We start from the raw sequence: 16,956 nt of genomic DNA, 5'->3' as shown, positions 1-16,956 counted from the left end.
AGTGAATAGAAGACCAGGCCTGGAGATGGGAGGTCTTGACTTCAAATCTGATCTCAGTCACTTCCTAGCTGCAAGACCCTGCACAGGTCACTTAACCCCACTTGCCTAGCCCTTACTGCTCTTCTGCCTTGGGATCGATACTTGGTATCAATCCTAAATCAGATGGTAAGTGTAGAAAAGAAAAGAAACATAACAGCGTAGACTCTAAGCCTTAGAGTCTGCCTCTGAGAAGAGAACATTCTTTAGTATCCTTTGGTTGTCATCTTTTCTGCCACCCATCTTCAACCTCTGATGTGGGCCCCTGCCCACGACACTCATCAGAGTCATTCTACTTGCTTAACCTGAGAAAGCTGTACTGAGCTGGGAACTCTGGCAGATGTGTCCCTGGAGACTTTGCTAATCTTGATTCCTTTTGTTGTCTGATTGGTTGAATACATCCATTAAGACTGAATGTCTCCCTTTCTCCAGACACAAGAGAGCTGCACCTTTCTCTAGGCTAATTGTTTCAATTACTATCCAGACTGAGCCTCTGCTCCTCAGATAAAGGCTTCTCTTAGAGGAGAAAACCGGAACACCATGAATAACTAACTGAGTGTTCAGCTTCATTTCCTCCCCTGTATCAGACTTGGGGTGTGCTGAATATGGAGAGGAAAGTCTTCTCTTGGTTTCCATCTGGGTTACTGAAAATTGGGAGGACAGCAAGAGTGTGAAAGGTCATTTTTCCCCCTCCTCAAGGTAGGAGGACATTAGAGACAAGAGGAGGATGCAGCTATAGAAAGGAGGGACAGGATATAACTATACCAATTTAAGAAAGAATATATATGCCTTTTTTTTTTTAACCTTTACCTTCCATCTTAGAATCAACACTAAAATATTGGTTCCAACGCAGAACAGTAAAGGCTAATAAATGGGGGTTATGTGACTTACCCAGGGTCACATAGCTAGGAGGTATCCAAGGCCAGATTTTGACCCTGGAACTTCCTGCCTCAAAGCCTATCTCTCTATCCTCTGAGCCTCCTAGCTGCCCCACATCCACTTTTAATGAAACTGCAAACGATTAATCATTGGACAGGAAAGTACAGAAGAAAAGTGACTCAGAAGGAGATGGGACTCAGCATAAGTAGGAAGATAATTGTAGGACTTAAATTAATGTCAATACTCCATGTTTTATAAAGTTTATTAACCACTTGAAGTAGGAAGAATAAATGGAAACAGAAGTACAAAAAACCTAATTATTTAACAAAATTTAGACCACGTAACTAAGTTCTCCTTGCCTGTTAAAAAAGTGCGCTCCACCAAAGCCCTGACAGGAAGAAGAGAGTGAGAGGTGGGGCTACACCAAATTTATTTCCTCCCTACATCAGCACATAAGGTGAGGAGAGTGGGGTGCTGGGAATTGTAGTTTTTAGGGTAACAGATTCTAACTGCATACAGTAAAAGACCCCTTGATGAACTCAAGTCATTTAGCCCTTATGAACTGTGGCATAAAAAACCTGGTATATATGATTACTGAGCTGCTTTCAATGATCCTTAAGAGATTATAGAGAAGCCAGCTGGGTGGCTCAGTGATTGAGAGCTAGGCTTAGGGACAAGAGGTTCCGGGGTCAGATCTGGCCTCAAACACTTCCTAGCTGGGTGACCCTGGGCAAGTCACTTAACCCCCATTGCCTAGCCCTTACCACACTTCTGCCCTGGAATCAATACTGAGTGTTGATTCTAAGACAGAAGGTAAGGAGTCAAAAGAAAGAAAAAAAAGATGGTTTATGGTGAATGGAAAAGATGCTGCAGATCTAGAGAGTCAGAGAAGGGTCCTGATTTTCAAAAAAGGAGGTTGGTGGGGGGCAGGGGGGAAGACTGGAATCTAAGATATAAACTCATGAGAGATATGGAGAGGGCCCAGATTTGTCACTTCTTTAGTGTAAGGAACTCTAAGATGAGGAAACTGCTCTCTATCAGTGCAGGCTTTCTCTACAATGTATTGTCTTAGAAAGATGTCGAAAGCATTGAGAAGGTAAGTGAATTGCCCAGTCACACAGTCCATATAGTTTAGAGATGGGACTTGAACTCAGGTCTTCCTGGTTTTCAGACCAGCCCTCTATCCATCCTATCACACTGCCTCTAAGTCAAAAAGCTTGATATCAATTCCTATCAAAATTCTGCATCATATCTGTCTGTGAAAGAAACTGAAATATGCCCTCTCTTCCATAATCAATCTTCCAGAGTTGGACAGACCAATGGAGTTTTGAGTTCATTCGACTGTGTTTGCTCTGGATATAACATAAGGAGAATTATATTTATTTCCTTTACTCTGATCAAAACAGAACCTGTTAAACATAATAGGCTCCTTGAAAGTAAGGTCTGTTTTCCTTTTTTGTCTTTGAATCTCTAGGTACCTTTAAGTAATGTGATATTGTACACAGAACCTTAGATTTGGAGTCAGAAAGGCCTGGGTTTGAATCCTGCCTCAGATACTTAATTGTTATGTTGCCCCAATCAAGTTATTTTGCCTCTCTTGGCCTCAGTTTCCTCATCTGTAAAATGAAGAAGTTTAAGTTATTGACTTCCAAGATCCCTTCCAGTTCTAAATCTATGTCCTCCACAAAATAAAAGCTAAACTCACTTTAGATCTCCCAGTTCTAAATTTATGTGACTGTAAATAGCACTTGATAAATAATTGAATTTAATTAAATTTATCTATGAGGATTCAACTACCAAAACAATTCTGTATCAAGTAGCCAATTTTCAGTCAATAAAAATTTATTAAGTTCCTCTAGCATGCCAGGTCCTTTTAGGTTCTAAGAATGCAAGGAAAGGCAAAAGGCAATTCCTACTATCAAGGAGCTCACAGTCAAATGAAGATGGAATGCAAACAGCTATGTACAGACAAGCTATATGCAAGATCAATTAGAAACAATCAACAGAAGGAAGCCACTTGATTTAAGAGGGATTCTTGTAGAAGAAGCGACTTTAGGGGGGACCTGAAGGAAGCTAGGGAAGCCAAGAAGCAGAGAGGAGGAGGTAGCGCATGCCAGGCTTGGAGGACAGCCAACAAAAAGACTCAGTCAGAAGCTGGGACATCATGTTTGAGGAAGAGCAAAGAAGACTGAAAGGTAGGAAAATCTAGAAAAATTGGATTAGAAAGAAGATGCATTGCTTCATCAGTATCAGGCCAGGCTTTGTGTGATCAATTTCCATTTTTGACAGTTATTAGACTGGCAGATCCAGGAAATACTGCATAAACAGACATACAGACTTAGATTTGACATAAAATATAGATTTTAATAAAGTATTTGGAAATTGGTCAAAGATGGTGAGCTGCGAGTTGGACCATAGGATGCTTGGGTAGATTCAGAATTAACAGAAAGTTGTTTCTGGCTTCTAGCTTGAATAGACTCAAGAAATACTAAAGATTCAGTGTTGGCATGTTAGGAAGTCCCTAGGGACTGTGTTTAGAACATTTTAATCAGTAACTTAGATAGGTACGTAGATGCCATGCTTATCAAATTTTCAGATGGCCTACAACTAACTTATTACCCAACAGAATCTAAACTCATAAAAATTTGACAAGTTAAAATATTAGGCCAGCATGGTGGAATGGAAAAAGCAAATCTAAGCCATAAAATTACCTCTTGTATGATGTTGGGCAAGTCGGTTATGTTACAGTTAACCTCTCATTTTTTCACCTGCAAAATCTGTTGTTGTTGCTCAGCTGCCTCTTTGTAACCCCATTTGAGGTTCTCCAGGTCATTTTACAGACAAGGAAACTGAGGCAACTTGGGTTAAGTGACCTGCCTAGGGTCACATAGTAAGTATCTGAACTCCCAAAGATAAATCTTTCTGCACTCTGCTCCATACTGTACTGCCTAACTGCCCCTCTACAAAATTTAGGTGTTAGAATAAATGACCTCTAGTCCAGCTCTGTGATCCTTCAGTAGAAAGTTATATATTGTCTGACTGGCTCAAGATCTGAAAATCTCAGTGGGTTAGAATTTTGATAATTTAATAGGGTTCTGAAGGTCATATTTCACACTTAGGCTCAAGAAATCAACTTTACCACTATGAAATTGGGGAACTGTATGAAAAGAGCACTTTGTCTGAAAAAGAGCTGGGGTTGGGAGGCAAGTAAGTAGCTCAATGGCTTGAAAGCCAGGCCCAGAGACAGGGGTCTTGGATTCAGTTCTGGCCTCAGACACTTCTTAGCTATATGACCCTGGGCAAGTCACTTAACCCCCATTGCCTAGCCCTTACCACTCTTCTGCCTTGAAACCAATATACAGTATAGATTCTAAGAAAGAAGATAAGGGTTTAAAAAAAAAGCTGGCATTTTTGTTGGCCTGCCAACATAAGTAAATAGTGGGATTGATAGCTTTAAAAGCTAACGCAATCTTAGGCTACATTAGAAGAAATCTAATCCAGTTTGATCACAAAGGGAAATGTGCTGATGAGTAGAGTTAACATGATGTGTAACCTAATAAAAAACAACAACAACTCTGGACTTAAGCTCAGAGAAGTAAAGAGATCAAAGGGAATATTTTGGAATTAGTTAATATAGCCCTGTTGTTATTGTTCAGTCATTTCAGTTGTGTCCCATTCTTCGTGACCCCATTAGGGTTTTGTTTTTTGTTTTTTTTCAGAAACACTAGAGTGGTTTGCCTTTTCCTTCTCTATATCATTTTACAGATGAGGAATTGAGGGAAAACATATTTAATGACTTGCCCAGAGTCACACAGCTAGTAAGTGCCTGAGGTCTCATTTGAATTCAAGTCTTCCTGACTCCAGTTCTCTAACCACTGTTATCACGTACCTATCCTAACAATGGGGATTGTCCAAATTTGTCTGTTTTGTCTCAAGAGGTGGTAGATTCCTTCTCCTTAAGAATTTTCAAATAGAAGTTGTGTGATCGCCTCTCCACCAGGTTGTAATGAAGATTTCTTTTGTGAATGAGTTGTACCAGATCAGAGGCATTAAACATAATGCACACGGGCTTCAGGTCACGGTGGGCAACACTCCTGAGTGCCGCCAAGCTAGCAAGTGTCTGAGGCTAGATTTAAGCTCCGGTCTTCTTCACTCCAGGCCTGGCATTCTGTCCATGAGCCATCATGTAGTTGCCCTACATGGCAATGATAAGTCTTTCATACAGCTTTTTTGTGGGCAACATTCACATATCATAGAGAGAGCAGCTTTTCAGGGACACAGAATCATTTAATTTAGAGCCAAAAGGAACCTTAGGAGAATATCTAGTCCAAGCTCCTCATTTTCCAAATGAACATCCAAAGGCCCAGAGAGATGATGTGACTAAGGTCACTTAAGAAGGGCTAGGGCAGGCCCCGGAGATTTCATTGGTGGAAGGAACTCCCAGGTTCAGAAATGATCTTTGCCAATGTGGAATTGGCACCTTCTCTGCAATTCAGAGTCAGTTGTCTAGAGCACAGAAAGATGAAGTGAGTTTTCCCAAGATCTCACAGCCATTATGCGTCAGAGGCAAGATTTGGACCCAAGTATTTCTGGCTTTGAAAGCAGCTCTCTCTCCGGGCTCCAAATCTAGTACTCTGTAATTCCACTATACCCTGTGAGTCTGCTTGCTGAACTAGAGTTGATATGGATCCAAGGTACAGTTGGCTGAACTCTTAAGAGAAAGCCCCATCAGACCTTGTCTGAATGATGCCTGGGCTCAGCATCTGCTATCAGCCTCCAAGTCTCATTAGCAACAAGCTTGTTCGGCTCTAGTTTCTTCCCCGCTCCTCTCTAAAGCAAACCACTAACCCTTGACCTCTTTGGAGCTTAGTATTTTTGTTCTAATGGGCTGTCATTGCTCACTTTGTGAAGAAGGAACAGGCCCCCCCCTCACTCCAGTATTGCCAGGAAAGCCAATTTTCAGGACTGGGGTATTTAATAGCCATGCTTCAGAAGGGCCTCTTTTATTTTATTTTTTAAGGGCAGATCTTTCCCTCCTTTCATGAGCCTCGAGCACTTGGTGTCCAGGATACCTAAGGTCGGAAGTAGATATGCAGTTGATTTACATCCCCAATTGTGCTTCACTACATGTTTTGGCGTCGACCAAAATCTCATCCAAAAGATCTGCTCTTCTCCCCGCCTTTTTATTTGCCACTGAACCTAAGCATTAGTTACAGCCAAAGAGATAATGAGCACTTACATGCAGTTGCTTCATCAATCGATCATTCCACCTCAGATTCAAGCTAAGTCTAATGGAAGGGGAAAGCCAGCATTACACAAGCGTGAGCTTCCTTCTCTGCTAAAGGTTCACAGATCAGGCTTAAGTTCCCATTTCTGTTCTTGCACTGCAGCCATGAGAAATCCAGCTGGGGGGAAAGATATTTCATCATTTCAACAGATAACATTCACTGGTTAGGTGACTGCTGTGGGCAAAGTGTGGTGCTAGACACTTGGGGACACAAAGAAGAATAAGATACGATCTGTGTCATCAAGGCGCTGCCAGTGGGGGAGTTCTCAGTAAAGAGAATGTGCATGGATAGGTTGCTCCTAGTTAAGTTAGAGGGCATCTGGGGAGGCTTTGGGGAATACTGCCCCAAGGATGCTTTTAAGGATGGGCAGCATCTCACTATGTGAAGGCAGGAGTTTCTCCAGGGATTCTGTACATTTACTTCCAGGACTAGAAGAGGTCAAATTGATAAGGTGATGGTTTCTCAGCCCTTTGGGTTCATTCTATGATTTCTTAGCAAGAAGGAGAAGTCTATTGCCAGCTTGATATTGAAATTTCCTGGTTAGCATGCTTGTGTTTGTCCAAAGGAGCAGTTTATGCTAGACATCCTTATAAAAATGATCCAGTAAATATGATTTGCGTGATAATATGTGTATAACCCAGTGGAATTGCTTGTCAGCTCCAAGAGGGGGGAGGGAGAGAAGATGACTCATTTAACCATGGAAAACTTATATGGAAATTTGTTATTGGAATAAAATAACGATAAAATAAAAAATGGTAAGAATAAGAAGAAATACAGCAGGGAAGGTACTGGATTTGGAATTAGGAGACCTAGCCCACAGGAGACACTTAATGATGCTAGTTGATTGCCTGACTTGGTTCTCTGTTTTTCAGTGTAAAGAATGTTGGATTTGAAGAGAGAGGATCTGATTTCAAATCCCTATGAAGTATCTACTATGTGTCAAGTGGCTGCTAGGTGGCGCAGTAGGGTGCTGAGCTTGGAGTGAAAAAAGATTCTTCCTCCCAAATTCAAATCTAGATCCAAACACTAGCAGTGGGACTGACTCTGGGCAAGTCACTTAAGCCTGTTTGTCTCAGTTTCCTCATCTGTAAAATGAGCTGGAGGAAAAATTGTTAAATTACTTCAGTATCTTTGCCAGGAAAACCTCAAATGAGTTCACAAAAAGTCAGACACACCTGGAAAACAACTGAACCTACTGCTAAGCATGGAAGAAACACAAAAAAGGCAAAAGATATTCCCTATGGGGCAGCTAGTCCTGGGTTCAAATTTGGCCTCAATCACTTCCTACCTGTGTGATCCTGAGCAAGTCACTTAATCCCAATTGCCTAGCCCTTATGCTTTTCTGCCTTGGAAATGACTTTATCATTTCTTTTTTCATTTTTTATTGTCATGCAAAACACACTTCCCTATTGGTCATTGTTATAAGAGCAAAGTCATACATAACCAAAAACCCCAAATAAAACTGAAGATATTGATGGTATTAATTCTAAGACAAAGGTAAAGACTTAAAAAAAAAAGACATTCTTTGACCTTAAGGAGCTCACAGTCTAAGAAGCTATTCTACTGGCTGGAAATTACCTTCCTATGCCTCAGTTTCTTTATTTGTAAAAGGAGAGGTTTGGATCCAATAGCTTCTAAGGTCCCTCCTAGCTTCACATGTATGATCCTTTGAACTTTATTTCTGATACTTCCTAGCTGTAGGACTATGGGCAAGACCTTTAACGTTTGTGATCCTCTATTTCATCACTAAAATGTACATAATAATGTCCTCAGTACTTATGCCACTGGGCTATTGGGGGGTGAGGGCGGTTCAGTGAGATCCTGTATGTAAACCTGAAAGCACTATGTAAAAGCCAGTTGCTGCTACCATAATGACTGATGTCAAGTGATGTTGCTGGAATGGAACTTCTCTCATGGCACTCCCTCTCCAGCTCCATGACAGCAAATAGTAGATGGAAGTAGAGGCAGGTAATCACAGTGATCTCAGAAGCAGGTAGTGAGGCCCAGCTTCAGGAGTCAGACTCTAGTTCTCAGGCAGCCTGGAGGGCATGAAGATAGTCCCCCAGAGCAATTGTAGTTCCCCAGACAAGTAACTTGAGGCATGTGTGACCATGTTTGCTCTCTTTCCCTGTTATTATGTTCAGTCCCAGCCAAATCTTTGTGATCCCATTTGGGGTTTTCTTGGCAAAAATACTGGAGTGGTTTGTCATTTCCTCCTCCAGCCGATTTTACTGATGAGAAAGTAGAGGCAAACAGAGTAGAATGACTTACCCAGGGTCCCACAGCCAGTTAGCGTCTGAGGCTGCATTTCAACTCATGAAAGATGAATCTTCTTGATTCCAAACTCAGTGCTCTATCCGTTGCACCACCTAGCTGTCCATTCCCTGTTATTGCCTCTTGTGAACTACTGTATACTCTAGTATCTTTTTCTTCACAATCTCTGGTTCAGAAGTCTCCCTCCTCCCCTCATCCCCCATTTCTCAAGTTTCAAATCAGTCCTTTTCTGGAGACAGTAGAGTCTGTTTCCTGAAGGGCCTGAAGCCCCAGGGATTTGGCACTGCCATGGTTTTCTAGTAGTATATCCTTAGTATTCACACTTTCAAAGCCTCTGTATCCTTTTAACTCCTGCAACACCAGGATAGGCTGCTTCTCTCTCCTTTGATCACAATGCTTTATTTCCCCCACTGCAAGCCAGGGCTTGGAGGCTTCTGCCAGCCATCTGTCCAAACGGAGAAGTCATTCCCTGGCTCCAGCAGAGTGTACTGTCATGAGCAACGATGCCCTGAGAATAGAAGGAATATTTCCAGACCAACCAAACAGTCTAGGAACTTCCCATCCTCTGACAGATGCATTACACACACCAAATGCTGTTGGCCTATATAAGAAAGGGCCCTGTTCAGAGATCTGTGTGGTTGTCTGGCCACCCAAACTCTTATCTTGTTGGCTTTTCCCCCATCACATAGTGTTTCTTCCAATTTCGAGTTTCCCATATAAGCCATTTTCCTATTTTCGAGTTAATAAGCAAATCAGTCCAATAGAAGCTTAATAATTTGGATTCAGAGAAAATCTCAATTCTAGCACTGGTAAGACCTGTATTAGATTAATGACCATCTCCAGTGGGGGCCCGAGGAGAAGGAGGAGGGGGAGAGAGAATTTGGATTGTAAATGTCAAAAAACAATTGTTGAAAAGTGTTTCTGCATATAATGGAAAAAATAATGATAATAAAAGGAATAGATCTAAAAGAAAAGTTTCCATTATGTAATTTTTAAAAATAAAAAATGCAGTCTTATTATTTAAAATCACTATGGTCATTGGAACTACACAAGCAGTTTGGGGACATTATATGAAGCAAAGATTTATAATTAGTTAGCATGTAAATTGTCTATGAAAGAGTACAATTAAAACTTATTCTTTTAATTCTCAACAAAGTCAATGAATCTTGATGGCAGCATTAACTTGTCTTGGAAATCCTATTCTAGAATTTATGCAAAGGATCAGCTGAATGAGAGTTCCTGCTGGTGAAACCATTGGGTTGTTCTGCCTTTCGGTCCTGTCTGACTCTTCAAGACTTCCTTTAGGGTTCCTTGGCAAAGATACCGGAGGGGGTTGCCATTTCTTTTCCCAGTTGATTTTACAGATGAGGAAACAGAGGCACATAGAATTTTAATTGATTTAATCATGATCATATAACTAGTGTCTGAGGCCAGATTTGAACTCAAGGCTTCCTGACTCTAGGCTCAGCACTTTATTCACTACTCTGCCTTGCTGTCTACCTAGCTACTATTGTACAAAGTCTAAATTAATGAGGGATGAATTCCAGAGATTTTTTTAAAATATGGAATTTTAATAATTTCTTATTTCTTGAGAGAGGCATGTCTGTGTCCTTTCTAAAATCTCAGCAGCAATAGAGGAATAAATAAATTGACAGTGACAGCTTAGAAGGACACTAAGAATATGTTTGACTCTTTATCCCATCTCTTCATCTCTCTTCTTGTGGGTGATCACTTTACTTCCTTTAGACCTTGACTTCTTTCTTTCTTTCTTTCTTTCTTTCTTTCTTTCTTTCTTTCTTTCTTTCTTTCTTTCTTTCTTTCTTTCTTTCTTTCTTTCTTTCTTTCTTTCTTTCTTTCTTTCTTTCTTTCTTTCTTTCTTTCTCTCTCTCTCTCTCTCTCTCTCTCTCTCTCTCTCTCTCTCTCTCTCTCTCTCTCTCTCTCTCTCTCTCTCTCTCTCTCTCTCTCTCTCTCTCTCTTTCTTTCTTTCTTTCTTTCTTTCTTTCTTTCTTTCTTTCTTTCTTTCTTTAGTGGGGGTTTCAGCTGTCTCCTCTATCTCTCTCACCATTCAACCACTTACAGGCAAAAAGTCAAGGAACGTTTTTTTAAAAGCACAGTGCCACCCAGAGTAGCACAAAATGCTTGTTGCATTGATTTAATATTTTTAAAAAACATTTCCTTGACCTTTTGCTTCTAAGTAGCTGAATCTTTTTTGTATTCGTAATCCAATATTGATTCTAAGGTGAAAGGTAAGGGTTTTAAAAAAGCAGTATAAACTTCCTTCCCTCCTCCTTTTTCTTTTTAAAACATGTTTATTATTTATTTTTCACTAATTAGTTTATTACAGTAAAAATCTCAGATATTTCTCACCCTCCCTCCCTACTCCACAAAACCATATCTTGCTCGTTTCATTTTTTCAATTCTTTCTCTGGTAGTGGAGATACATAAATTATTTTCATACTTAATAATACTATCTAGCAGATATAGAGAGATTTAAGATTTGCAAAGTACTTTTCAAATATTATTTCATCTTATCTTCATGACTGCCAAAATAAGTGCTCTATTATCCCCATTTTAGAAGTGAGAAAACTGAGGCACACAGAGGAGAAGTGACTTGCTCAGGGTCAAATAAAAAGTGTCTTTGAATCCAGGTCTTCTTGACTATATATAGTACCACCTAGCTGCCACACTTAAGCTTTTAGAAACAAGGGAAAGCATAGGAACTATTCCTGGGATTGTAGAATTTAGAACTAGAAGAGACCTTCAAAGTCCTCTAAGGTGAGGCAATTGAAGCCTCTAAAGGTCAGGTGACTTCTCCAGGGTGGTAAGTACTAGGGAAAAGAATAAGCATTTATATAGTCCCTACTCTGTGCCTGGCTAAGAACTTTACAAATATCATCCTATTTGGTCCTCTGGATCAACAACTCTGGAGGGTAGGTGCTATTTTTATCCCAGAAGGAGACAAACAGGATTAAATGACTTGCCCAGGGTCATGCAGCTAGATTAGATTTGGATTTAGGTCTTCCCTTATTCCAGGTCCAACACTCTATCCAGTATACCACTGAGTTATCCTAGGGAGAATAGACTTGGGATCCAAACCCAACTTTTACAATCCAATTACAACGTTCTTTCTCTTCCACTCAGCTGCCTCATCAGATATAAGAATATTTTTGAATCCTCTTGAATTATAGAAGATTCAATGAAATTTAATTCAACAAATATTTATTGAGTGATTGTTTTGAGTAAGGTGCCAGGCATACAGAAACACAACCAACATAGCCTCCATTCCCAAGAGTTTATATTCTGAAAGTTGCATGTGTGTGTGTGTGTGTGTGTGTGTGTGTGTTGGGGTGGGAAATGAAATATGACATGTACATAATAGAAGGTAAAAGGCAATTAGAACTAAGAGGTGGTCTAGAGAAGTTGTTCTAGGAATCTTTCAGTTGGGAGAGGACATATTTTCAGCTGAGGAGGATGAGGGAACTCTTTCTAGATGAGGTGCACCCTAAGCTGAGTTTTAAAGGCATAGATGAGTATGGAATGCAGAAATGGTAAATGGATATTGCCTATTGGCCTGAGCCATCAGAAACTGGTAATAGTAGTAGTAAACACAGAAAATCATTTGCCAAATATTTATGATTGGGAATGCCAAGAGACAGGCAGAAACCAAAAGTGACTCAGGGGAAAACTCATCAGACCACACTGGTTTTGTGGTTCTTGTATGATTTGGCATCAGAAAGAGGTTAAATGTGGAATCCCAGGAACTAGCATGTTTACCGTTAATGCTAGGATGTGCCAGAATTAGGCACTTAGAATAACTGCCATGGGATCAGTTGTATTCAGGGTTTGAGGGTTTTTAAAAAAACAAAAAAGAGATGACCAACCCACAATAGTGCACGATATGCAAAACTATGCCACAACTACAGAAGTCCCATCATACCTTTAGGCTGTGTACACTTTTGTGGGACAATATAGAAATGGTCTTCAAAGAATTAAATGGACATCAATCTCTATTATCATTTTAAGTATTGTCAGTTTTAGATGTGGGCTTAGCAGAGTATTTCCTCCTCAAACTAAGCCTTTTCCTCTTCTCTTTGCTGGCCTTAGTTGTAAAGGTGCCTCCCATTATGGCCTTACCAAGGATCGCAAGAGGCGCTCACAAGATGGCTGCCCAGATGGCTGTGCCAGCTTGACGTCAACAGCACTCTCTCCAGATGTCTCTGCAGCAGCAACCATTGCCTTGATGACCGATGAGCCTGGCCTCGACAACCCTGCTTTCGTCTCTACCACAGATGATGGTCAATCAGCCAACAGCCCAGTGGACTCTGGCCGAATCAGCAGAGGTAAGGATGAAAGAAGAGAATGGTTCCCTGGGAAACAGGGTCCTTGCCTAGGCATTGGCCCCTATGGAATAGTCAAGGGAGAAAGGGGGTAGACATGATTTTCAGAGGAAATAAGGAAAGAATAGGAAAAGCTCCATCTCCAAGTTTCTAGGAAAGGTTCCATTTGTAGTCATCCAACATGAAATAAGAACAAGAATATCTCAAATCATTAAAGACTTGTGTATCCTGACTGGGTAGCAGGGGTTGCTTGTCCAAAAGCCTCCTGGAATGTCTCATGTGTCATACCTTCTGTGACATTAGAGATGGGGGAAAATGTAAACAGTAACATTGAATAAAGCTTTGGACTTGTAGGCAAGTCTTAACTTTGAGCTTCAGCTTTGATACTTATTTGTTGCATGATAAAGGACAAGAGACTTTAACCTCCCTGAGCTTCAGTTTCTCCCTCTATAAGATGGGAAAAAGAAGATTTATGCTTCCTCTACCTCATTGGGTTATTGTGAAGAAAATACTTCATAAAACTGATAGAAATAGAAATGTGAGTTTATAATCAGCATCATTTTCATCTCAAATCAGTACCGAGTTACTTCTAAATGGCTTGGGCTGGAATAGCTTCCAGAGGCCACCTCGTTGAACTCTACCATTATATTGATGAGAAAAGGAAAGCTGAGGTGGAAAGATTTGAACTCAAGTCTTCTACTTCCAAATCCAAAGTCATATCGATTGCCTCACCCCTTCTAGGAGTGTTACCAGATTTCTCATGGATATAAGGAGAACTATGTGCGGTTTAAGCACAGAATAGCCTTCTATGGAGAAGATCAGCTTTCTTGAATAGATAAGTGATAAATATCATAGAATGCTCAGGGGTCCAGAGCTCTCCCAACTCCTCAGGAGATGCGGAGGTCCTGTGGACTCAGCACTCCTAAAAGTGGGGATTAAATAACACCATGATCCCCACTCCAGTCTAGCTGATGGCTTTTCCAGCTTTCTTGATTCTCTCTTTTCTCTTACAGCAGCACAGCACTTTGAGCGATCCACCATCAGAAGCAGATCTTTTAAAAAAATAAACAGAGCTCTGAGTGTTCTTCGGAGGACAAAAAGTGGAAGTGCCGTGGCCAACCATGCAGACCAGGCAAGAGAAAGCCCTGAGAATGCTATTGCCCCAGAAGGTAAGTGGGTTCCCAGCTGGATTTGGGTGGGGACTTGGGATAAATTCTATAATTCAGTCTTTGCTAATTAACAATAGCATGCAATGTAATTCAATTAGCTTTAAGGAGAGAGAGTAAGTGTGAGAGTCAGACACAGAGACAGAGAGAGATGACTAACCCACAATAGCACAAGATACCAAGAACCAGGCCGTAAGTACAGAAGCTGTACCTAGCCTTGGACAACGTACACTTTTACAGGATAGTATAGCATTGACATGTATGTTATCTGGTTTCTTGAAGCCTCTTTTGAAGTAAGGAGGGATCATGATTATCATACCCATTTATGGAGAAAGAAATAAAGGAAAAAGGGACTGGGACTCCCTTCTCCAAATATCAGTCACATACTCATAAAAGCAAGGTGTTGCTTTTAAGTTTTCCACCGATTTGAGTTCTCTTGATGCAGAGGAGGTTCTACAGTCACTTTTCCTCTACCTAGGAGGTTGGTTTCCTTCATTATTACTTAGGTACCAGGTCTTGATCAAAGGCCAACTAGACATCCTATTCCAAGGAGGAGATTCTTATCCCAAGACCACCATAGTTACTATGATAACTAAAGGTGCTTGAACCAGCCGGTAGCAGAGACACGTAGAATTTTAGAGCTTGAAGGAACCCAAGTAGCATCTAGATCCACTCCAATTCCCAATTTACCCAATAAATTCTGCTTGAAGTTTCCTATCAGAAGTAACCCACTCTAGCAGCTACAGAGTAATCGATGTCTTTATTCTCAGTCCATCATCTTGCAAAATCAAGGGCAGGGCTGTTGACAGAGGGCAGGTGACACTTTTACACATAGAAGTGAAAAATAGAGGGCTGAGTTAGGGAATTAAATGCTACTCTTCTCTAGACTTAATCACCCAATCAGATGCCTCCAAATTGTACATATTTGTCACTTAGCTAGAAGGGTTGCTTTTGGCTTTTTTTCTAAGGGACACAGAAAATACATGCTGAGGCAATGTGGTATATAGTACATAGAGCTGGCCCTGGAGTAGGGAAGATACAGGTTCAAATTCTGCTTTGTATACTTTTTGGTTGTGACATTGTCTTGAGAAGAGTCAGCATCTGTGTGCCATCCTCAATACAATTCCAATCAGCATACATTTAATGAGTGCATATCATATGGAAGACACTGTGCTAGACCATGAGAATACAAAGACAAGAGAGAGGAACTGTGCATGTTTAGTCTGGAGAAGGGAAGACCCAAGAACTACCTTGAAGTGTTTGAAGAGCTGCTTTGGGAAGGAGGGATTAAACTGCTTGGTCCCAAAGGACCAACCCAGAAACAATGATACAAGTTGATAAGAGGCAGATTTAATGACACACTAAAAGGAGGACTATGTAGGACTACACAATAGCTGGGGAGGGGAGGTCATTGGATTTAGCAAATAATCCAGGAAGGTGATCCACTTTAATCCTTTCAGTTCCTAAAAGAACTGGGACTCAGTGAAAAGTGAAAGGATTCAACATGCCCAAAGCCACTGAGCTAGTGTCATCTTTTCATTGGAAATCCTTTCTTTTATACTTAGGGATGGAGGCAGCTTAAGGAGATCTAGAGGGAGAAATGGGTTGTCCACATCTTGAACACTAAAACTTTCCTTATTCAAACTGACATAGAAAATCTCTCAAACTAGTTTTACAAAAACAAACAACCCCAATAACAATAACAGAAACCAGGAGGAGGGGAGGTTAAAATAATTAGTATTTGATTGTTTGGCATCTTCAAAATGGTTTAAAGATTTAAGTTTAAATTTCCTATGTTTTGTACCAGATAAACTGAGGAACAGAAAAGTTAAGTCACTTGTCTCAGGTTTTCTGATAAGCTGGCTAACTAAATTGGTTCAGAGACCTAGTATAGAGTGGAGCTTTTTGGAGACCCAGCCTTCTTCCAGTCACAGAAGAGTAAATGATTATTAACTTTAAGGAAACTTAATTCTTCTCTGCATTCCCCAGAGATCATCCACTTGTTATCCTATTAGAGGAAATGGATTAAGGTTGTGTGTTTTGGAAATAGTGACAGACATGAGGAGTGGATTACAAAGCTCCCAGACTCATTATTGTGACCTTTCCAATTGACATAATCAGTCAGGCTTCCCAGGGCAAAGGTGGCCATTGTCTGGGAATTCAAGTCTACCCCATTCAGTGGGATTCCATGTTCTCCATGCTTAGTGCCTAGCTACAGGAGGCAGCCTAGCCTGCCCATTTGGAGGAGCTCTGAAATATCTCCTCCACAGAAATAGACCTCGCTGTTGTTTAATCTTAAGATCCTCTTTTAGCTTTAGCAGTAATATGCCACTTGATGCTGTTTAGAATTATTTACTGTGTAGAAAAATGGATTGGGTTGGATACTTTAACAGATGACAATGTAGATCATATTCACAGGCAGTTTGTAAAAAAATGTATGTCCTGTGGTCTGAAATTATTTTCAGAGTAACTGTCCTAATTGGTTTGACATGGGTCTTGTCAAAATTAGGAGAATTGCTAACTATGTTTTCCAAGATGAGAAAGATAGGCAATCAGAAGAGAAAAATGATATAAAATGATATAATTGATAACTTAACCAAAGAAATCAGAGACCTTAAACAAAAACTGAAATCCAATAAAGTGCAGGAGAAAAACAGTAGCTGCACTAAGAACTTATAGACAACCCAGAAATAATTACAACCCCAAACAATACAGACAAACCCTGAGATGTTTTCTTTGTAACAGACCTGATCATCTCATGAGAGAATGCAGATTTAGGGGAATTCTTTGGACAAAGCTTCAGGGGGGAACCGAGGCGATAGATTTAATTGCTTTAATGGATTCAGGCAAAGTGGATATAGAAATTATGGGTTTAATAATGGATCTAATAATGCATTCCAGTATGGGAGAGCAAACTACCCAAATTATTTTGATATTGGATGCTACCATAATTCACAACAAGCCACAGACCTGAAT

At 40.4% G+C, this 16,956-nt stretch overlaps 1 protein-coding gene across 8 annotated transcripts in view; it reads left to right on the top strand.

The window, feature by feature from the left end:
- LNX1 (ligand of numb-protein X 1) overlaps positions 1–16,956 on the top strand; it is a 254,018-nt gene that overhangs the window by 171,064 nt on the left and 65,998 nt on the right. For 6 of the 8 annotated variants that reach the window (XM_016423250.2, XM_056802619.1, XM_016423249.2 and 3 more), the window contains 2 exons: positions 12,582–12,817; positions 13,828–13,983. In XM_016423250.2, the coding sequence (XP_016278736.2) occupies positions 12,582–12,817; positions 13,828–13,983 (392 nt within the window). The remainder of the gene's footprint in view (positions 1–12,581; positions 12,818–13,827; positions 13,984–16,956) is intronic. The other 2 variants (XM_056802620.1, XM_056802622.1) reach the window with 1 other exon arrangement.

Source organism: Monodelphis domestica, chromosome 6 (assembly GCF_027887165.1).
Source record: "Monodelphis domestica isolate mMonDom1 chromosome 6, mMonDom1.pri, whole genome shotgun sequence".
Classification (NCBI taxonomy): Eukaryota; Metazoa; Chordata; class Mammalia; order Didelphimorphia; family Didelphidae; genus Monodelphis; species Monodelphis domestica.
Note: the sequence above shows the minus strand (reverse complement) of the source record. Positions and strands in the feature narration are given on the sequence as shown.